The 23,395-nt window shown below is 43.8% G+C and overlaps 1 protein-coding gene across 1 annotated transcript; it reads left to right on the forward strand.

The window, feature by feature from the left end:
* Positions 1 to 333: 333 nt before the first annotated feature.
* On the forward strand, positions 334 to 2,863 carry LOC147095667 (putative G protein-coupled receptor 139). Its single transcript, XM_085973988.1, has 2 exons — positions 334 to 428; positions 1,786 to 2,863. The coding sequence occupies exons 1-2, from the start codon at positions 359 to 361 to the stop codon at positions 2,688 to 2,690; spliced, it is 975 nt and encodes a 324-aa protein (XP_085830114.1). The 5' UTR covers positions 334 to 358; the 3' UTR covers positions 2,691 to 2,863.
* Positions 2,864 to 23,395: the final 20,532 nt, after the last annotated feature.

Below are 23,395 nucleotides of genomic sequence, written 5' to 3' on the forward strand. Positions count from 1 at the left end.
CATCAAATGTCCTTGTATAGACCTATAAATAAATATACAGGGCTTAAAGAGTCTTGTACCATGATTGTAGAAGTGGAGATGGCAAAATATTTTGTTTGCAGTGTAAGATGAGATTATTTTCTTGTCTCCTTACTCATTCAATATGCAATATCACTGCAAAGAATCCTATTCCCTGGCTAATAGGAGTCAACCAGGTTTGGCCAAATCTGTTTGTTCAAATGACTGTAACTAATGACAATCATTATGTAATGCTCTTGTGTCGCTTGATGTTTCTCTCAGGTATAAATACGACATTTTTTTGAAAACAGAAGTTCTGCGAGTATACAACACAAACAGAAAAGGTTGCTTCGCTCGGAAAATGGGACAGCCGGTAATCATACAGATAGAAAGCATTTACTATCCGATTCTTGCAGCGATTGGCATTCCTGGTAAGACGTTTAAAATCAGTTAATATTCATCTTTAACATTGTTTCACAGTATCACTGCTCCTGCAGTCGCTGCAAGAATATCATCTGTCTGTTTGGATGTACTTGTTTTGTGGACTTTGATTACTGGCACCAAAGTAATAACATAAAATACTCCAAGATTCTGCCAATTTCCTCTTGGACGGGATTTTGCGGTAGTAATAATGATGACGCTAGCAGCGCTCACAGTTATCTGCTTGAACTCAGGCATGAACTTCCTGCGACCGCACCTGCGCAGTTAAGAGCCGAAATCAGGACGTTGCTGTCCATGATGCTCGGCTCCTCCAAAAGGGGCGCAATTATATTATCTCACCAAGAGATTCAAATACATTGAATGACGTGAGGTTCCTGTAGGTAACTGATAAATAAATGGTCGCTATATGCTAATGCTGGGCAAGGTGATTGCCTGCTGGCAAGTAGTCATAAAATTTGTGCTTATAGCGCATTCCTGCAGATTCTGAAACTGTGCGGTATATTAAATTGGCCGCATTTTGCTGTAAAATAATAATGAGGCTAATAGCGATAACCGTTATTTACGTGCAAAATGGACAGCAGAATTGGTGACTGCACATGCGCAGTTAAACACAGAAATCCGGAAGTTGCTGGCCGAGGTGCTCAGCTCCCCAAGAGCTTCCCGAAACCGGCATCTCGCCGTCTGAATCACCATTCAAATTCACTGAACTGCGTGAAGTTACTGTACTTTCCTCATAGATACGGGCTAAACTCACCAGGAAGAGGCACGGCTTGTCCATTGCAGTGTAAGTACCCTTTCAACGGAGTGATAAATATTAAATATTTATTTTGCTTCAGCATTTAGCAAAGCACCGCTATTCTATTCAGAGCCTCCCGTTTACATTAATAGATATTCAAAATAATGAAAAACTACATTTGAAAGGCATTTATAAATGTCCATGTCAGATCGCTACCAGCATCCAAGTTTTGAATAATAACTGTGATTTTATTGCTTTACCAGACACATCTCTGATATAACTCCAAAGTTCCCGCTGCTCATGTTCAGACCCCATGTAACTCCAACTCTTAACCCGCTGCTGCGATGTAAGCGGCTCTGGTGTTACAAAGTTAAGGCACAATCCAAAATTAAATGTTTTGTTGAAGTAACTTACAGAATAATTTTGTGGCGTATTTCGAAATAGAACGTTATCCTGTCTGAATTGCTAATCTTGTCTGACGTCGTAGGAGAAAAATAGTGACAGACAGTGGAGCAACAGGAAATAATCAAGGATTTGCATACAAAGCACTGTTGACTGATCATCTTTTCTATATCAGGAGAGTTAGTAATGACATTTCCTCCTTTTTGCAGCTAATTTGGTGACAATTGTGATTCTCCGCCGTGGAAGGTGCGGTCTCTCCAACTGCATCACCCGTTACCTGGTGGCCATGGCAGCGGCTGATCTAATGATCCTGATAATTGGTGTAATTCTCAATGATATTAAAGATGCTTATTTCCATTATTCATTCTTGAATTATACTCCTATTTGTAGGCTCAATATCGCCCTGCATTTTGTTTGTATAGATTGCTCTGTCTGGTTAACTGTGGCTTTCACCTTTGATCGATTTGTTGCTATTGGTTGCCAAAGTTTGCGAGGAAAATATTGCACTGAAAGGACTGCAGCTGTGGTTACAGCAGTGGTTTGTTCCTTAAGTGCTTTACAAAATGTTCCAATCTACTTTTTATTTGAACCTCAGGAAATAATTGACAATGTACCGTGGTCCTGCTCTGTGAAATCAAGCTTCTATACCTCACCCATATGGGCGGCATATTTGTGGTTGGAAAACATTTTAATCCCATTTGCACCATTTGTTTTGATTTTACTGCTCAATGGTCTGACCATCAGGCACATTCTACTGGCCAATAGAGTGAGGAAAGGACTCCAAGGTAAAAAAAGTGGAGATAATCACAACGATCCAGAGATAGAAAACCGAAGAAAATCCATCATTTTACTGCTCGCCATTTCAGGCAATTTTATACTTTTATGGATGGTAATTTTCATATATTACTTATGTGTGCATTTTACAGATGTTCAACTTTTGGAAAGAAATTACAACGACTCTTTCGCCATTATGGAACAGTCTGGGTATATGCTTGGAAATTTGAGTTCATGCACAAACACGTTTATATATGCCGTGTCCCAGAGTAAATTCAGAGAGGAATTGAAGAACGTGATTAAACGTCCCTTGTCTATAATTACTAATTTAATCAAATAATTTAAAAGACTTCACAGAACTAAAATGCAATTATTTCCATCCGAACCTAACGTCAGTTGTTCACTTCACATGTACACACATAAATCTTCGAAGACAATGGGAGCTGCAATCTGGTCTCTATATTAGATGTCATACTTTATGCGATCAAAGGTGACTGTGTTCATATTAAATAACAATAATAAATGCTGGAATAACTCAGCAGGTCAGTCAGCATCGTGGAGAGAGAAGTAGAGTTAACGTTTCTGGTCGATGACCCTTCATCAGAACTGGACAAAGTAACAGATATTTAACCTAGATTGGGGCAGGGAAAGGAAACCGGGGAGGAAAGAACAAAAGACAAGCTCTGTGATAGGGTGGAATGCAGCAGAAATTGAAAGACAAAATTCATGATGTGCAAGACAAAAGGGGATGGCAATGGGACAAGTTAAGAAACAAACAATGACTCTAGATGAGGTGTAAATGACATTAGCAGAATCATCAGCAGCTGCCATGTGAGAGAGAAAATAAAACATGGGGGCCGAGGTTATAGTCTGAAATTGTTGAACTCGATGTTGAATCCAGAAGGTTGTAAAGTGCATAATCAAAAGATGAGGTGCTGTTCCTCGAGCTTCGTAGGATCAGTGTAAGAGGCCGAGGATGGAGAGGTCAGAGTGGGATTGGAGTGAAGAATTAAAGTGACAGGCGACCGGAAACTCGGGGTCATGCGTACGAACTGAATGGAGGTGTTCCGCAAAGCGGTCACCCAATCTTCGTTTGGTCTCCCCAATGTAGAGGAGACCACAACATGAGCAGCGAATACGGTATAGTAGATTGCAAGAAGTACAAGTAAATGGCTGTTCCACCTGGAAGGAGTGTTTGGGGCCCTGGACAGTGGGGAGGGAGGAGGTGAAAGGGCATGTGTTGCATACCCTGTGCTTGCAAAGGAATTTGCATAAGGATGGGGAAAGGATGTTGGGGGTGTTGCGGAGGGAGTGGTCCGTTTGGAATGCTGAAAAAGGCGGGGAGGGGAAGGAATGTTTAGTGGAGGGATCAAGCTGGCGGTGGTGGAAATGGCAGTTGATGATTCGTTAAATCTGGAAGCTGGTGGGGTGAAAGGTGAGGAAGAGGGGAACCCTATCGTGGTTCTGCAAGGGAGGGGAAGGGTTGAGAGCAGAAGTGTGGCAAATGGAATGGGCACTGCCGAGGGCAGTGTCAACCACGGTAGAGTGGTAATCTTCTGTTGAGGAAAAAGGAAGACCACTAGTGTGGAAGTGTGCATCGTCAGAGCTGGTGCGGTGGAAAGGGAGAAACTGAGAGAAATGAACAGAGTCCTTAAGGGTACTGCCTGCTTTGTAGAAACCGTTTGATGTTCGTCGCCATTGATTTCTTTGGAAATAAAATTTGGGTGTTTGCACAGTGGGCCGCCATTCCATAAAATAAATTTTACCTGGCAGAGGCAAGTTCAAAATCTAACTGTAATTTTGCCCGTCATTACCCTTGTCAGCACAACTCGGGAACAATTTGATTTACCTGAGCTGAAAGATATGCTGAGACCTTTTGATTGGTGCAAATGGACAAGGGAAGGGAAGTAAAACAGTTGGTTTCACAATGGTCTCCTGTTATACGCACCGTCTGATATTCAGATCTATTGATTTAATAGAACTGAAGATGAAGTGTGTCGTATAATGATCCAGAAATGTGTTTCTGATTGTTTTGTGTCCCTGTCCAGGTCTAATTTCATACCCGATAGGAGAATAATGGCAGCGTTGTATCAGACCCTTCTGTTGAGGAAAAAGGAAGACCACTAGTGTGGAAGTGTGCATCATCAGAGCTGATGCGGTGGAAATGGAGAAACTGAGAGAAATGAATAGAGTCCTTAAAAAGAGCACGGTGGTAGGAACAGTATTCCAGGTAGCTGTGAGAGTCAGTGGGCTTATAATGGAAGTTGGTTGATAGCCTATCCCCAGAAATGGGAAAAGAGAATTCAATGAAGGGAAGGGTAGACTCCAAGATGGACTGTATGAAGGTGAGCGAAGGTGAAATTTGGTAGCAAAGTGTATGAAATGATCTAGTTCAGGGCGAGGGCAGGAAGCAGCACCAATACAGTCATCAATGTACAAGAAAAAGAGGTGAGGGAGAGGACCTTATTAGGACTGGAATAAAGAATGTTCCACATATGCCACGAAAAGGCCGGCATAGCTAGGGCCCATGTGGGTCCCCATAGCAACACCTTTAATTTGGAGGAAGTGAGTGGAGTCAAAGAAGATGTTGCTCAATGTGAGAATAAGTTCAGCCAGTCAGAGGAGGGTGTTTGTGGATGGGGAACGTTTGGGCCTCTGTTCAATGATAAAAGAGGAATGCCATCAGGCCATTCTTTTTCTTTTATTCATTGATGGGATGTGGGCGTCGCTGGCTAGGCCTGCATTTAGTGCCCATTCCTAATTGCCCTTGAGAAGATGGTGGTGAGCCGCCTTCTTGAACCGCTGCAGTCCATATGGTGTAGGTACACCCACAATGCTGTTAGGAAGGGAGTGTCAGGATTTTGCCCAGCGACAGTGAAGGAACGGCGATACAGGTCCAAGTCAGGATGTTTTGTGGCTTGGAGGAAAATTTGTAGGTGGTGACGTTCCCATCTGTATGCTGCCCTTGTCGTTCTAAGTGGTAGAGGTCGCGGGTTTGGAAGATGCTGTTGAAGGAGCTTTGGCGAGTGGCTGCAGTGCATCTTGCAGATGGTACACACTGCAGCCACAGTGCACCGGTGGTGGAGGGAGTGAATCTTGAAGCTGGTGGATGGAGTGCCAATCAAGCGGGCTGCTTTATCCTGAATGGTGTCAAGCTTCTACAGTGTTGTTGGAGCTGCACTCATCCAGGCAAGTGGAGAGTTTTCCATCACACTCCTGACTTATGCCTTGTAGATGATGGAAAGGCTTTGGGGGGTCAGGAGGTGAGAGACTCGCTGCAGAATTCCCAGCATCTGGGCTGCTCTTGTAGCCACAGTATTTATATGGCTGGTCCAGTTTGGTTGTCCCCTGGTAGGGGATGTAGGTGTAGACAGATTGGACGTCCATAACGAAAAGGAGATTGTTGGGGCCAGTAAACTTGAAATGTTAAAGTGGCGGTGGGAGTCGGGAGAGTTGCAAATGTAAGTAGGAACAGACTGAACAAGGGGGTTAAAAAATGAGTTCCGTGTTCTTTTTCCAGTTTTGAAGAAGGGTCATCGAATTAAAACGTTAACTCTGTTTCTATCTCCACAATACTGCCTGACCTGCTGAGTGTTTCCAGCATTTTCTGTTGCTTTTTTCAGATTCCCAGCAACCGCAGTATTTTTCTATTGGGTTAATATTGACATCTGACTGTAGTATAAGACAGGCGTTATAGGATTGGATCAAACACACAACACTTTTGCAGAAACTAAGAAAATCTATTACAGAAACATATCTGTAGGTTTTCCCTGATCCTCCTCATTCCGTCAGAAACATGCGTTGTTATCTGTTGAAACCACTAACTATTCCCTTCAGCTGGCGAATCTTTCACATTATGCCAGGGGTGTTTGATCCTTTCAGTGACAATTCCTGCCTGACCTGATATTTTTCTCTCAAGTTGCGAACTTTCAACATGTAATGTGAAATTTGAAATGTTCACTACATAGAATAATTTGGTTGAATAAACTTACGCATCGCGTTCATGGTGTTGGACAATCAAACTTGGTCACTCCATGTCTGTTCTTTTCCAAGAAAACTTCAAACTCCTTCAAGTTTTCGATAAAGGTCAATTCGTGTCTGTTACTGGACTGAGACTGTGCACCTACATTATCAGTATTGCCTGATATTTCATCATCCACCTGTCCAATTTAGACTTGAATGTTGACATTGTTTTAGCCTCAAACACGAACCCTGCAATGAGTTCCACAGCCTTACAACCCATTATATCCATAACTTTCTGCTGCACTTTGCTTTAAATCTCTTACATTTAATCTTCTATCGATGACTCCTCATTCTTGGTCACGCAACTATTGGAAACACGCTGCTTATAACTATTCTTTCCAAAACTTCCATCATTGTAAACACTTGTATCACATTGAATTTCAATATTGTCCAAAGGAATCAATATTTTATTAAATATACATAAATATCTCTGGGTTTTCCCAATAAGGTACAATTTTAAGCAATCCAGGTACTGGAGCATTAAAAGCATTCCTTTGATGAACTGTTGCAATAATACTTGAATTGGTGCCTCATGTTATATCACATTGTGTTCGATTTTCAAATTACACCATGCAGCTGGAGTTGCAGATATTACCTGCTTTGTAGAAACCGTTTGATGCTCATCACCATTGATTTCTTTAGAAATAAAATCTGGATGTTTGCACAGTGGGCCGCCATTCCATAAAATAAATTTTACCTGGCAGAGGCAAGTTCAAAATCTAACTGTAATTTTGCCCGTCATTACCCTTGTCACCACAACTCGGGAATAATTTGATTTAGCTGTGCTGAAAGATATGCTGAGACCTTTTGATTGGTGCAAATGGACAAGGGCGGGGAAGCAAAACCAATGTTATCGCATCGGCCACCTGTTATACTCATCATTTTCATTAATAGACCTGGACATCAGGCATGTCATATAATCCTCCACAAATGTGATTCCGCCTGTTTTATCTGCCCACCTATGACCAATTTCCAACCCAATAGAAGAACAATAGCAGCGTTGCATCAGACCATTTGCACTGAACCCCTGCTCAACACAAGCACATGTATGGCATTGCCAGAAGATGTAAAATGTATGTCAGCTCTGAAGTTATTTCACCTCAAACACCTGTTGGGAAACGATTGGCTAACTGTGGTGATAGTTTCCCTCTGCCCTGGTAGGGGGTGACAGAGAGTAAACAGAGAAAGGAAATGAAAAATGAAGCCTCGTGTTGATGGCTGATGGCTGATGGAATACATCCCGTGTCCGTGTGTCCGTGTGTTGAGAACATTACATGGTGACAGAAGTGGCAATTACCCGAAATACCCATCTTAAAAACTGTCTGCGTCAGTGGAACTAACATTCCCAGTGAAACTAGTCAGCACCCGGTGAGTGAAAGTTTACGATACGGGGGTAGCATAGTAGCTAGTTCAGCCAGGACGGAGACAAACAAGAGAGACTGAAAAAAAAGGTGTACTTACTTACTATCATGGCCACTCAAAGTCCTGCATTCTTTCAGATATCTCCCCCCTCTGAATTTGATTTTACACGGCCGGAAGAGTGGCCGTTGTGGCTCAGCAGATTTGAACGCTTCAGACAGGCTTCAGGCCTTGATAAACAGTCACAGGAAAAACAGGTCAACACGCTATTATATTCCATGGGAGCAGAGGCTGAAGCGATCATCCGGTGCAGGAATTTTACAGCTGATCAACTGAACAGCTATGATACAGTTAAAACGGAGTTGTCTAATCATTTCATCCCACGGAGGAATTTGATATTCGAACGTGCAAGATTCCATAGGCGCGTGCAGGAGAGAGGGGAATCGGGTGATAGCTTCATCAAAGCGTTATATGAGCTCATAGAACACTGTAAATATGGAGCTATCCGGGACGAACTAATTTGTGGCAGATTGGTTGTTGGACTAAGGGATCGTAAGCTCTCTGAAAAATTACAGATGGATCCAGACCTCACAGTTGACAAAGCAAAAACACAGGTTTTCCAAAGTGAAACAATAAAGATACAGCAATCAATGCTTCAGAAAAATAGTAATGCCATTGAAACCATAAGTGCCCCCCAAAAACATTTTTCTACCAAATCAAGACAAACTGACTCACATGAATATGTACAGAGGCCTCACACTGGAACTCAAGCTGGAACATATTTCCAACCACAAAAGCGGAGTTGCAGATGGTGTGGTCGGAGTACACACAATAGACAAATCTGTCCAGCCAATAATGTTAGCTGCAGGAATTGCCAGAAAAAGGGACATTTTGCTGCAGTTTGCCGATCCACACCTGCGGTTGCTGAAATATCAGAGGATGACGACAATGAGATAGCAGCCCTGGGGTCAATTGGAGATGGGCAGGACCAGCCGTGGACAATCACCCTAAGCCTGTGTGGTCACAACACTGAATTCAAAATCAATACAGGGGTTGATGTCACTGTCATCCCGGGGTGCCTCTACAACGACCTAGGTCAAGAGGCTCTTCAGAGCACCACTAAGATTCTTCAGGGGCCTGGTCAAGTCCCGTTGAATGTCAGAGGAAATTTTTTAGCTACCCTGACCCGTAGTCCACGGTCTACAAAACAGGACGTGTATGTGGTACGCGGTCTATGAACAGCGCTCCTCGGTCGCCCCACCATCATTTCCCTACGCCTGGTGTCCAGGTTGGACCCACAAGTCGCAGTGACTGTATCTATGGACCTCGAACAGGAGGTCAGACAGCAGTTCCCCAGACTGTTTCAAGGCATTGGGCGGCTGCAAGAGGAGTATCACATTCGTCTCAAGCCGGATGCGAAACCTTTTGCTCCCTCTACACCCCGACGTGTCTCGCTCCCCCTTATATCCAAAGTTAAGGAGGAACTCACCCACATGGAACAACTGGGGATAATTGCAAGAGTTGAGGAACCCACAGCCCGGTGCTCCGGAATGGTTGTAGTCCCAAAACCCAACGGAAAAATCAGAATCTGTGTAGACCTAACAAAAGTCAATGAAAGTGTCTGTGGAGAACTGCATCTCTTACACTGCGTAGAGCACACTCTGGGGCAGCTGAAAGATGCAAAGTTTTTTACAAAGCTTGACGCTCAATCTGGTTTCTGGCAAATACCCTTGTCAGCGGAGTCAAAACGTCTCACCACATTCATCATGCCATTCGGACGTTACTGTTTCCACAGACTGCACTTTGGAATATCCTCTGCCCCTGAGCATTTCCAGCAAAGCCTGTCCCGCCTCCTTGAGGGACTTGATGGTGTCTTATGCCAAATGGATGATGTGTTGGTGTTTGGCGCCACCCAAGAACAGCACGATCAGCGACTTTTTGCAATTCTCAGTAAATTACAGCAAGCTGGACTTACTCTTAATTCCAAATGTGAATTCGCCAAGACGCAGGTGAAATTTCTCGGCCAGGTCATCGATGGGACCAGTGTCAGTGCAGATCCTGACAAAGTCAAGGCCCTCGCACACATGGCCACGCCAAGGAATGTATCTGAAATACACCGCTTCATGGGCCTGGTCAATCACTTGGGCAAATACATACCCCATCTAGCCGATAAAACCAAGCCACTCCGGGATGTCCACAACAGGCAGAAATCATGGTACTGGGGACCCCAGCAGTCCCAAGCTTTCACTGAGATAAAGATGGAGCTAACCACCCCGCCAGGCCTTACACTGTATGACCCCAATGCACTCACTAAAGTGTCAGCTGATGCCTCATCATTTGGCTTAGGTGCACTCCTTTTACAAAAGAGACCTGACACTGACTGGCACCCTGTAGCCTATGCTTCACGAGCCCTTTCAAAAACAGAGCAGTGCTATGTGCAGATTGAAAATGAGGCCCTGGCCATTACATGGGCGTGTGAGCGCTATAGAGACTTCCTAATAGACATGACATTCCAAGTCGAAACAGATCACAAGCCCCTCCTTACACTATTGGGATCTAAAAACCTGAACGAGTTGTCCCCCCGCATTTAGCGCTTTCGGATACGACTCATGCACTTTCACTTCACTATATCACATGTGCCAGGGAAGAGCTTAACAACTGCTGTTGTCCTCTCCAGGGCTCTCTACCAGCTGCCAGTGGATGATTCCCCTGAGGTGCAGTGCATAGAGAATTATGTACACTCAATACTCACTGCACTGCCCATTACCGAGAAACGCCTGGCTGCACTTCATCAAAAACAGGAAACGGATGAGCTACTTCATCAGGTCTTCACATACTGCTGTGAGGGCTGGCCAGATCATGCAAAACTTGACAACGCTCTTAGACCTTACGCGGCCGTTTCAGGTGACCTCACTATTGCACAAGGATTGCTGCTACAAGGGTGCCGGTTGGTCATTCCAGCATCAATGCAGAAAGACATTCTGGACAAACTGCATGATGGACATCAAGGGGTCACAAAATGCAGAGCACATGCCAGGTGTTCTGTCTGGTGGCCTGGATTAAGCGGTCAATTACAACATAAAGTACAACAATGCACAGGCTGCGCCCAAATGAGACAATAAACACCAGAGCCATTGATTCCAGATGACACCCCTGAGGGCTCGTGGCAGAAGGTTGGGGCTGATCTATTTCATTTGGATAACTCAACTTACCTGGTAATTTTTGACTACTTCTCTAAGTTCATTGAAGTTATCAACCTCCTCTCCACAACCTCTCATGCAGTCGTGGAGTGTATAAAAACCTGATTTGCCTGCCTAGGGGTCCCCCTGCTGGTCCAAACAGATAATGGCCCCCTATTTGCCTCGGACACCTTTCGCTCATTTGCCAATAGCTGGGACTTCACCCATGTCACATCCAGTCCTCTGTATCCTCAAAGCAATGGGGCTGCCGAGCACGCTGTCCAGACAGCCAAACAGCTTTTAAAAAAGTCACCTGACCCACTCCGGGCACTTCTTGCATACCGATCCACACCTCTTTCTAGCGGATTCAGCCCTGCTGAGTTGCTACAAGGCAGAAAAGTTCGTAATACCGTGCAAACTATACCATCACTCCTGACGCCAGGCTGGCCCAACCTACAGAATGTTACAGACAAGGACAAACAATCTAAACTAAGACAACAGGCCAACTTTAACAGTCGCCACAGAGCTAAGCCTGTGACTATGTGTGGATACGTGACTCCCACAAAAGAGGCATTGTGCAAGGAGAGGCCAACAACCCAAGATCGTATCTGGTTGATATCCAGGGCCAAATTGTTCGCAGGAACCGCAGACACCTCGCACTTACCCAGCAGCCCCCAGACGCTGCTGATGAGCCTTTCATTCCCAATGACTACAATGGGGATGCGGGTCCTGGAACTCCTCCATCCACACAAGATACCCCACCTCCATCTCCTCCACCCACAGGAGATACCCCACCTCCATCGGGTTCCAGACGATACCCTGAAAGGGTCCGCAATCCTCCTTCATACCTCCAGGACTTTGCAACATGAATAGCTTAAGAACCAAGATGCCTCATTGGGTCAGAATAATACCCGAGGTAATTGGTGAAGGGTTCAGGCAGTCACCTTGTCCCTCCAAGCTTACTCTGCTTGCATTATTTGTGTTTCTAAAAAAAAAAGGAGCGATACATTGTGCATTAGAGATGTTATGTTTGTTAGAGTTTGTTATATTTAAGCACAGTAAAAAAGTAACGACTTGAAAGAAGGTCATTTGAAATGTTAATAGTAAAGGAATAGTATTCAAAGTCTGTTTAGAAAGGGAGATGTGGTGATAGTTACCCTCCGCCCCATCGACAAGAGAGTAAACAGAGAAAGGAAATGAATAAAAATCCTCGTGTTGATGGCTGATGGAATATATCCCGTGTCCGTGTCCATGGATTGAGAACATTACACTAACCACCAAAAATATGTGTGGGGGTCGTGGTACACCATTAAATCGCAGCCTTTCATTTCCTTGAATGGCAGCATGGTAAATTCATGCTATGTACTGCTTTACATAAATTCAGCGTGCAGCCAGTGCACCCGTGATGTTCAATGGATTCACGCATCAGCTGGCGATGCATTATCGCCATTGGCTGGTGCTCCTCGGAGTCTACATCACGGAAGACCTCTCCTGGTCCCTCAACACCTCCTCTTTGGTGAAGAAGGCCCAGCAGCGCCTATATTTCCTAAGGAGGCTGAAGGGATGTAACCTGTCACCCCTGGTCCTCTCTAACTTTTACCGCTGCACAATAGAGAGCATCCTGACGAACTGTATCACAGTATGGTATGGCAGCTGTAGCTCCTATGACCGGAAAGCCCTGCAGCGGGTAGTCAAAACTGCCCAATGCATTACCAGCACCCGGCTACCGACCATAGAGAACATCTACCAGAGACGCAGTTTACGGAGGTCACTGAACATCATCAAAGACCCTACCCACCCCAGCCACAGTTTGTTCGCCCCCCTGCCATCTGGCAGACGCTACAGATGCATTCGCACCCGAACAACCAGATTTAGGAACAGCTTCTTTCCCAGGGCTGTCATCCTACTGAACTCTACAAATAAACTCTAAAGCCTGCACATCTGCCAATGCACGTTATTATGTTTATGTTTATGTATTACAAGACAATAAAGTTGATTATTATTATTACTTAAAGGCAGCCTGCACCTCTTAAATGGAAGATGCATTGTGGCAGCAAGAAATGGTGGGAGTCAATCGAGAACTGATTCTTTGCGCTCATAGTTTGAGCATTATCTGAACATGCTAAAGAGCGTGCACCAAGATTTTCAAACACTGCACTGGTCTTGGTGAAAACGGTGAAAATCAGGAGAGATAACCTGTATCCACAGGGGGGCAGGAGGGTCTCCAGACAGATGCTCAGGAGGCAGTGGGAAGAATTAGCGGCGGAGTCCAATAGCAGGAGTGTTGCTCCAAGAACATGGATGTAGTGCATGAAGCAGGTTAATGATCTCACACGAGATTTCAAGGTCAGTGAGTGCTTTTTCGAAGACTCGCACCCACAACACACAGCTATTCAACTATGACAGCCACCTCAAACAAACATATTGCACGAGACACATTGACATTCATCCCCGTTTCTTACATGAGGAGGTGGCGCATAACAGCAGGCAGCAGTAAAGAGCTGGAGGAGGACAAGCGCCTGCATGTATTAACCCCATGGAGGAGACATTGCAGACCTTCATGGGAAGGAGCATTGCTGAAGCCGTGGCCACTGGCGTGGCTGAAGCAATTGATGCTGATGGTATCAGAATACCTAATCACCCTTCTCCCATCCCGCATCCCCCTCATTCCAAAATCGCTTCTGACTGAGAAGCTGCAGAGGGTGTAAGAATGCACTTGTTACTGTCTCTTCTATCATCACCACAACCCAACACTTGTCCCTTTTTTCAGTTAAGATACCCAAGAACTGGAACCTGCCCAGTCAGTGGAGGAAGAGGAAGAAAAAACTGACGATGAACAGAAACCGTCAATCCATCTTACAGTCGCAGCCAGCAGCTCAGATTGATCTGCACATATTTTAGTGGCTGGGATAGAGGTGGGGTCTCCACATGGTGAGAAACCGGACACAAATGCGCAGAACTCTTTTTTGGGGGAAAGAATAGTAAAGGCACCATCTCGCTGGAGTCTGAAGACACACATTAGTTCTGCGGCAGAGGACTTTGATGAGGACTTTAATGGGACAGGCTGCAAAAGCAGGCTAATGTGTGTAAACACCCAAATGCTTGTTGCACTTATCATTTCAGGTGATGTGGTAACGGAAGTGCGGTTATATATACAGTGGAATTAAAAGTTTCACTGAAAATTCCCCTCCCTATTAATAAAACGCAATCACGGGAAGGTCAAAATACAACCCAGCTCAATTGCCCTAAACACACCCCGGGACCGACAAATGGGCGAGTGGTACTCCCAGCTCGGATGATATTGTACAATGATGTGCATAACGAGGTGGTGCCAGTAATATTGAATCAGACTGAAGTGGGACGGCCGAACTGGTGCAGGCCAGAGACAACATTATATGGGAGGATGATACGTGAATTAATAGCAAGATTTTGGGAAAGGGCCAGCATAGCACTGGTGGAATCGGAATTAGAGCAGTTCTATCATATAGGCCCTAAGGAGGGTAATGGATTTAACAATTACTTTGGGGAAAGTAGTACTGAGATCATTGAAGAAAACTATGTCAGTTACGGGATTAAAGGGGATCATATCAGAAGGTGATAGGCTGTGATAAATGAGGTAGCAACTGTTTTTAACACTGGAACCTTCCTCGTTAATAGTTTAGATTTGGTCAGCTTTGAAAATCTCTAAAGACGGTTGGAAATAGTTTAAGGGAAATTTTGAATAAAATGAATGGTCTGGAAAGAAATGAATTGAAGGAGGATCAAATTATGACCATTCATCTGCAGGATGTGGTTAAATATTTAGAATCCCACGCTAAAATTGAATCAAATTTTAATGGAGGATCGGAATGCCTCTAGTTTGGCCGCATTCTTTGATTTGTGTGTAATATATGGATCTTGGAAAGTGGAAAAAGCCCGTGAAAACCTGCAGAGCATTGCTGAGGGGAAGCTACCCTCGTTGGTGACTGATCAACGCCTGAGGGCTATGTCCACTTACCAATTTAACATGAATATATATAAAGTCAGGGGTTTGGTACAAGTGTGGCCGGTGAAAAATGAAAGCCATTTGCTGGAACAAAACAAAATCACCCTGTTCGGGATGGTGTTATGTTATCGCATTTTGACCAGAAGGGCGACCACAAATTTTTTGTTCCACGTGGAGAATATAGGATTACGTCAGGAAGACCACTTAATAAGGTATGATGAACCCCCGAAGTATGTGCCCTGAGTGCATGGGACCACATCGATAACCTCAGATCTTACCGGGTGCACTCAAGCTCGGGACACATTCATCTGCCCTTATGACGTGGTAGAGCACACGGCACCTGCATGCAGATTTGATTGGGATGCGATAGCATTGGACTGCACCATGAAGGTGATTGCGGGGCAGCATTTTCCCGAACGATCTGCGTATCGAGGGAAGGGTGAATATTGTGTCACTAGAGTGCACCGGGAATATCGGTATAATAAGAACCTGATTGTCCATGTTGCGATGGGAAATTTATGTTTTACCCCAATCCAATCTGTGAGACTTGTGGTGTGGGTTTTCTTAAGCATTTATTCACATTGACAAGTAGATATCGCTGTAGAAGATAATCTGAAAGAGCAATTGCACCAGTATGTGAATTGGCTATGACACTCCACCACTGCCAGAACACTTGGTAGAGTTAATGAAATGCATTAGTCAATCCCAAAAGCACTTTTATACCTTGGCCCAGGCAAACCGTGAAATGCATAAAGCAATCATGAAGGTCGGGGACGATTTGGTCTGGTGGGATACCGGTATGAATATTGAGATCCATCCCTTGATAAGAATTAACTCCAACGTTCTGATCATTGTTCAGTTGGTGATTGTGTTATTTTTACTAATGATAATTTGTCGAGTCAAATGGAGATGCAAGCAGCAACAGTGGGTTAAACTGTTGTAGAAGACGCTGAAGGAAGAAGACAACGACTACGAATTGCAAGTGCCTGTGACCCCAGATTCGGGTAAGAGTGGACTGTAAGAATAAGCCATTTGCTGTAAATTTTCTGTAACTTGACCAAACTTAAAAGGTGAGCAAATTTAATATATCAACATCCTTTGGGCGGCTGAGAGTCTGGTTTATGTGGGAACTTTGTACTGAAACTGTTCACAGATAAAGAAGACCTTCGACAGAAACAGAGACTTTCTGCTGAATGTAAAACAGACTGCTATGGTTGTAAGATGTAAAGGTTACCTGCTGCCTTTAAACAGAAAAGGGAAACAGACCTTGAATGCTCTGTGGAGAAGAAGATATTGAACTGTTAAGCCTTTGCCAAAACAGGAACATCTTAAGACTTTGGAATGTAACCAGCCTTATGTCCCACTTACTGAATTACTGACCACTGATCAGAAACGAGAAGAACAACTACTGACTATTCTTTGCTGAAGTTTGTGTCATGTATGCTGTGGGCAGGTGGCCAGATTTTATGGGGTAAAAAGTGCTATAAAAAGACATTCAGGGCTGCAGCCGGGCAACAAGGAATGTTGTCAGAAATCATACGACAGAGAAGGTCAGAGGGTGGGTATTCTGTGGCAAGTGACTCACCTCCTGATTCACCAGAGACATTTCATCACCTAAAAGGCACAACTCAGGAGTGTGATGGAATACTCTCCACTTGCCTGGGTGAGTGCAGCTCCAAAAGCACTCAAGAATTTTGACACCATCCAGAACAAAACAGTTCATTTGATCGGCACACCATTCATCACATTAAACATTCACTGCCTCCACCAGTGGCGCAAAGTGGCTGCAGTGTGTACCATCTACAAGATAATCTGCAGCAACTCGCTAAAGGATTCTTCAGCAGTACCTCCCAGACCCATGACCTCTACCATCTAGAAGAACAAGGGCAGCAGGCAAAAGGGAACACCACCTCATCCAAGTTCCCCTTCAAGTCACACAGCATCCTAACTTGGAAATGTATTTCCATGCCTTCATCGTCGCTGGTTCAAAATCCTGGAACTCCCCACCTAATAGTACTGCGGGAGTTCCTTCACCACATGCATTGCAGCCATCCAAAATGGCGGCTCACCACCACCATCTCAAGGGTAATTACGATAGGCAATAAATGCTGGCCTTACCAGCGATGCCTACATTCCATAACTGACTGAATAAAAAAGACACACATATGTGCTCGTTCATATTCAATAATTAAGCATTTTAAAACTGATTACTACTGGGTAATTCCTTCAACAGGCCCCGGATCATCACTACTATCGGTGTCATGAGACTCTCTTGACTGAAGTAATTTTTAGTCACGAGTCCTATCTATGGATAATTAACATCATTATGCTTAAAATGTGCCTATTATAACATAACATCTCGAAAGCGGACTATCTGAATCCGCACCAACATGCATCATATTATCAGTCAGGAGCGGCGAGCCCACATCATGGCTCACTATCTAATCCAGTGGTGATGTGGTATTTTCCAATGCCACTTTCGCTGACCTATCAACTCAATTATAAAAGCTCATGACATGTGATTCTCGTCACCATGTAATAACAGCTCAACACCTTAATTAAAATAATTGTCGCCCTCACACACTTACTGCCTCTTAAAACAACAATTCAATCAGTTACATAGATAACTTGCTGATAAGGAAGAACCTACAGATATTTCTAAAGAAGACAAATCCCAAGAAGAGGCACCTGCCGACTCTAAGGAAATATCACTGCGCAAAAGCAACGCATGGAACATAGGAGGAGGGGATATTTTCCAACTGTTTATGGAGCCGAGTCTGGAAACAGTTTCGCACTTCAGTAAACATAAGACGGAGTATGACAGGACTTTATCAGTTTATCGAGGAACACAGCATCACAAGGAATCCAGCACAAGTAAAATAATTGTAAGTCACAGAAGGTCATCAGTGTAAGGGGTTTTACTGTGTGGGTGTCTAGGGTTCGTCAGTTATGCCTCTGACTACACCCTTTGAGCGGCTCGAATCGCTCGCCCCTTTTGAGTTCTGACCACCGGACTTATTTGCAGGTAGCGATATAGAAAACGAGCAGACCAGTGGTTTGGTACAAAGAAAAAAACAAGATTTTATTACCAGAGAACGATTCTATAAAAAGGATAACATGGATGCAGTACACTTACACTTAACAGGGATGGGAAATAAATGGCACATCGAGGAAAATGACTAAAATGACAATTTCAGCAATCTCCTTAACTTCCACCCTCTAAACCTCGCTAGGCTATCATATGAAGGGTCAGAATTCCACGCTCACCAGTCTGAGTCGTTTAAACAGACGAGAATCTTGCGCCTTTGCCCTGGTGCCTTTCGATGCCACGTGGTTTCAACGCTGCACAGGGTACCGTCCAGGTGGAAATACCCCAGTAATAAAATTGTCTCTGGTAGGGTATTTCACCTCTCGGGACGGGCTCTTCTTCGTAGGTCCTCTTCCTGGGGTGGTGGCAGGCAGGGCGTGGGAGGCGAGGAGAGAGAGAGAGCATGGCTTCCTGAGGGGCTATAGTTATACTCCTCTCGGTAGCCCTTATCTCATGCGTTAAATCAGCTCATCCTTTGTCTGATTTGAGCAGGTTGGAATTGAACAAAAGGTGTCGATCTTGGCCCATCGACTTAGATGGCCGGTAATAGCTTCTAACGGTCCCATAACTGCTCTCCTTTGTTCAACAGATTCCTTGATGTGGCCAGTCTAACCTGGATGGCTCCGCTGATCGTTTGGATCGTTTGAGTAGACAAGTTGATGGCCTGTAAACGGGGGCCTGAATGTAACTGAGTTTGCTCCCAATACATAAATGTAAAAGTTCTGTCTGGTTTTGTGATCTCGCAGACATCAAAAATACCCAAGCTGTTAGCTTGTCACAGAGTCCACAATTGGAACTTACAGGCTTTTGGTCACGAGGTTGACCGCAGCCATTTTTTGTACCCCTGGATTTTAAAAATCAGTCCAACCAGTCTCTTTTAATTAAATAATCTTCGGGGGGGAACTGCCTGAATTTTGCAAAGCTTACATCAGTTGGCGCAATAAGCTCGGTTTTCAGACTCACAAAATCTGGCTCTTCTTCGAAATGGCGACATGAGATATTTTATGTCCATCTGAGATAGCAGGAAGGGGACTCGGTGAAATGTTTTCACGCTAACCACTTCAGCATGGTGCAGTGTTACTTCTATCGCTGTTATTAGATATCCTACTTCCACCTTTCTCACCGACATGTTTCATGGTTTAATAAATCTGCAGTTTTCCCGCTTTCACATTGATCAAGCATCTCTTGTCTCATGGACCATAACCTCAGAATCTAACCTATGTTCTCTCCACTGGTGGGGCTGTCACACTTTAGGACCCGAAGCCGCTTCCTTTATGTCCAATCGGTTTCATTTATGATATCAAATGAACCTAGAATTATTGTTTTGTGATGCTCTGAGTGGCACAGTTTGAGATCATTGGGTGTCAGCTGATCAGCTGGTTTGGTGAAAGACCTGTCTGTTGATTCATACAAGCTTGCAGACTTTCCAACACTTCTTTGGCTCCAAGGCATTGACTAAGTGGTAACTTGATCAACTCCCTTAGGCATATGTCTCAGGATTTGATATTTTCTGCTTTTGGTTTGGCCCAACCATTAATTGGTCTAACATTTCTGTGCCCAGGATTAATAATTACACTCTAATTTTGGCAACGAGCACTAGAGATCACCTGGGACGCCCACCAAATTCAGCTGATTATATCTGATTATATGAAAAGCGAAAAGTAACAGTCGTCAGTTGAACTCACAGGCTAAATCTAACGATCAGTGTTTAATCATAGGCTACACAATACATCGAAACGGTAACTCACAACAGGATGCCGTGTAATGTACTTTAATATCACCACTTATTTACTCAGACGATGGTACTCTAACCTCCATCAGGCGAATGTCTCATATAGTTTTAGAAGGCACAGCAATTTTGGAATGAAACAAATCTTAACTGGACTTTCCCCAAGCTAGATAATGAAAATTTCTAGTCAGCTCACAGAGTTCAGATCTCCAGTCGGATTAAAAGGCAAGTCAACATTTAGAATCTGGCACTGGTCATATATCTGGCTATAGACAATGCCTTGATTTCCAAAAAATGGGAGGTGGACAATGTTTCTATGTTTATATATACTTGCACATCTCACTAAAATTTGGCTGATTTGTACAACAATCAGGAAGATTAACATTTTCCTCTATCAGTTGTCAATCCATATGAACTGGCCTTACCAACTGGCTGTTCCATTCACTAATCATCTATGTTTTCTTAGTTTATTTCGAAACAAAGGCCCCACGAAAAGCAAAAAAACCCCATGCAGATTCGATGTTTCCTTTTGCATAGCCTGAATGGTCTGCACAGAAAAGGTCACCACTGCCATGGATACAATGGAATTTCTGTAATGATAGAGTTTGGTCAATCTAATTTTAAATCAAATTTGTCCTTCTTAGTTGAAATTTAGCATCATAACACCAACATAAATCTTACTTTGTCACACCTTGGTCTCATCAGCCAATTTGGATATATTCCTTCATCTAAGTCACTATACATGTAGCAAAAAGAAGATGCCCCAGTACAGTTCCCTGGGCCCAACACTAGGCACATTCTTCCAATCTGAGTACATAGCAATTATCACTGCTCTCTGCCTCGTATTGCCCAACAGGTTTCCTGCACATATCATTAGAATGGGGAAATGATCTAGGATTCGAACTCCGAATAGATATTAGCAACACCTCACAAACTGAGCATGTTGGGACAGTTTGACGGGACTTTTGCCATATATCCAAATTGGCTGATGAGAGCAAGGTGTGACAGTAAATAGTTTAGACGGGAGCAGACGGCTGCAATAGGTAATTAATAAATTACATGAGTGAGCAAATCAGTGGCAGATGGAGTTCAACCAGGGAAAATGTGAGGTCATCCATATTGGACCTAAGAAAGATAGATCAGAGTATATGTTAAATGGTAAGCAGATAGGAACTGTGAAGGAGCAGAGAGATTTAGGGTCCAAGTAGAGAAATCACTAAAAGCTAGTGGACAGTTAAAAATACATAATGAAAAAGGATCTTGTCACAGAGGGTCAGCAAGTAGAATCAGTATGGGTGGGGAGAAGAAATAACAATGGGGCGAACAATGTGGTAGGAGTAGTTTTTCGGAGCCCTCACAATAGCTATACCATTGGACAGAGTATTAATCAAGAAAAATCAAGAGCTTGCAACAAAGGTAATACAATAACTGTGGAGGACTTTAATCTGCATATAGATTCTGCCAATCAAATTATCAAGGGCAGTCACGCAGACGAGTTCATGGAATGTATTCGAGACAGAAATCCGAGAACCATATGTCATGGAACCAACCATGGAACAGGCTATTTTAGAACTAGGTTTTTGTAATGAGACAGGGTTAAGTCGAAACATTAGAGTAAATGATCCTCTAGGATAGTGTGATCATAATATGATAGAATTTGGCGTTAAGATTCAAAGTGACAGTCTTAAGTCCGACACTAGAGTCTTAAACTTAAATAAAGCCAAATGAGTAGATATGAGGAACGTGTTTGCTATGGCAGATTGGGAATTGAGATAAAAATCTATTACAGTAGATAAGCAGTGGCAATCTTTTAAAGACATTTTCCAGAATTCTCAACGAATATACATTCCTATGAGAAATAAAAACTCCGCGGGAAAAGTGATCCACCTGTGGAAAACTAAAGAAGTTATGGATAGCATTAGATTAAAAGCAGAGGCTTATAATGGTGCAAAGAATACTAGTAAGCCTAAGGATTGGGATATCTCTAGAAACCAGCAAATGATGACCAAAACATTTATGAAAAGGGAGGAAATAGAATATGAGAGTAAATTATCAAGAAATATTTAAACAGATTGTAAGAGCTTCAAAAGTATGTAAAATGGAAGAGAGTAGCAAAGGGAAACTTTAGTCTCTTAGTGGCTGAGAGGAGAAATTATATTGGGGAACAAGGAAATGGCTGAAGACAGTAGAAGACACAAAATATATACCAAAATGTGTGGGTAACCATGAGGCTAATGAGAGCGAGGAACTTGAAGTAATTAATATCAGTAGAGAAAGTGATGGGACTAAAAGCCGATAAATACCCTGGCCCTGATGACTACATCCTAGGGTTCTAAAAGAGGTGGCGGCAGAGATACTGGATGCATTGTTTGTGATCCTACAAAATTCCCTAGGTTTTGGAAATATCCCAGCGAATTGGAAGGTAGCAAATGTGAAGGAAAGGAGCAGGGGAGAATACCAGGAACTACAGGCCAGTTAGCCTGACACCAGTCATCAGGAAAATGCTGGAATCCATTGTTAAGGAAGTGGTATCATGGCACTTACAAAATCATAATATAATTAGGCAGAGTCAACATGGTTTTATGAATAGGGAAGTTGTGTTTGGCAAATTTAATAGAGTTTGTGTGGACGTAAATGGCAGGGTAGATAAAGGGGAACCAGTGGATGTAGTTTATTTAGTTTCAAAACCATTCGATAAGGTTCCACATAAAAGGTTGTTAAGCAAGATAAGGGCACATGTGCTTGGGGCAAGGTATTGGCCCAGAAATTCCAGAACGGGGCTTGCAGCGCGTGCAAGCCCCGTATTTGCACTTACCCCGCGCTCGTGCCGATCAGCTTCTGGGACGCCTGAACTTGCAGAAATAGAAAGCACATTCCCGGGCAGCGTATGACGTCACGCCGCCCAGGAGTGCAGCCAGCGCGAAGCCAGGAGCATGCAGTGTAAGTGAGACATGCCCCTTGAGGTCTCAGTTTCACTGGACACGCCCCCAATGTTTCTGTCAAGCTGCTAAGGATTTTTACATGCAAAGCAGCAGGTTAAATAGGTTTTTGGAAGTTTTTTGAAGATTTAGGTAACTTTTATAAACTTTTTAAAATGTTTACATTATTTTGAGTAATCTGAAGTAGTTTTAAAGAGAATTAAAGCAATTTAAAGACTTTTAAAAGCCCTAAAAGAAATTTTAAAATTCCATTTATTTATTTAGCAATGTCGTCGTCATACGTGTCTTCACACTGTTCCCTTTGGGGAACTGTATGAAGTGGTGGAAGGATTTATAGCCATGATTAACGCTCATTCCGTGACCGTAACCATCTTTGAACCAGCCATTAGGGCGGTTAGTCCTATGGCGGGAGGGTTTTACGGGCTCCCACAAGCTATACAAGGAGGGGGGCCACCCACACCCACGGACGCAAATATCCCACTGGATGTCAACCCAGAATTTAGAGCCGGAGCTACGACTCCACTTGCCGGGACTTTCTGGAGCGGGGTTCGAAACCCTACCCTGATCTGGCCCAGCGGCGGGGATCCTACCGCTATGACAAAGGCCCAATCCAATTAGCAACGTGAAATGGCAGCATAGGGCTCCAGTCACGGGGAGGGAAAAGGCGCAGGAAACGTATGGGTGTCACCTTTTGTGCGGAGTGGGCCTTTTGCGTAGCAGTAAGCATCCCCGCCGCTGGGCCA

Source organism: Somniosus microcephalus, unplaced genomic scaffold (genome assembly GCF_052327205.1).
Source record: "Somniosus microcephalus isolate GS21.2 unplaced genomic scaffold, FLI_Smic_1.0 unresolved_chr1, whole genome shotgun sequence".
Classification (NCBI taxonomy): domain Eukaryota; kingdom Metazoa; phylum Chordata; class Chondrichthyes; order Squaliformes; family Somniosidae; genus Somniosus; species Somniosus microcephalus.

What these genes read in the sequence shown, in the direction of transcription:
- LOC147095667 (XM_085973988.1), top strand. Translation starts at nt 359, where the DNA reads ATGGGACAGCCGGTAATCATACAGATAGAAAGCATTTACTATCCGATT. An exon ending in TGCAGCGATTGGCATTCCTG is followed by an intron (nt 429 to 1,785) that starts GTAAGACGTTTA and finishes TCCTTTTTGCAG; the next exon opens with CTAATTTGGTGACAATTGTG.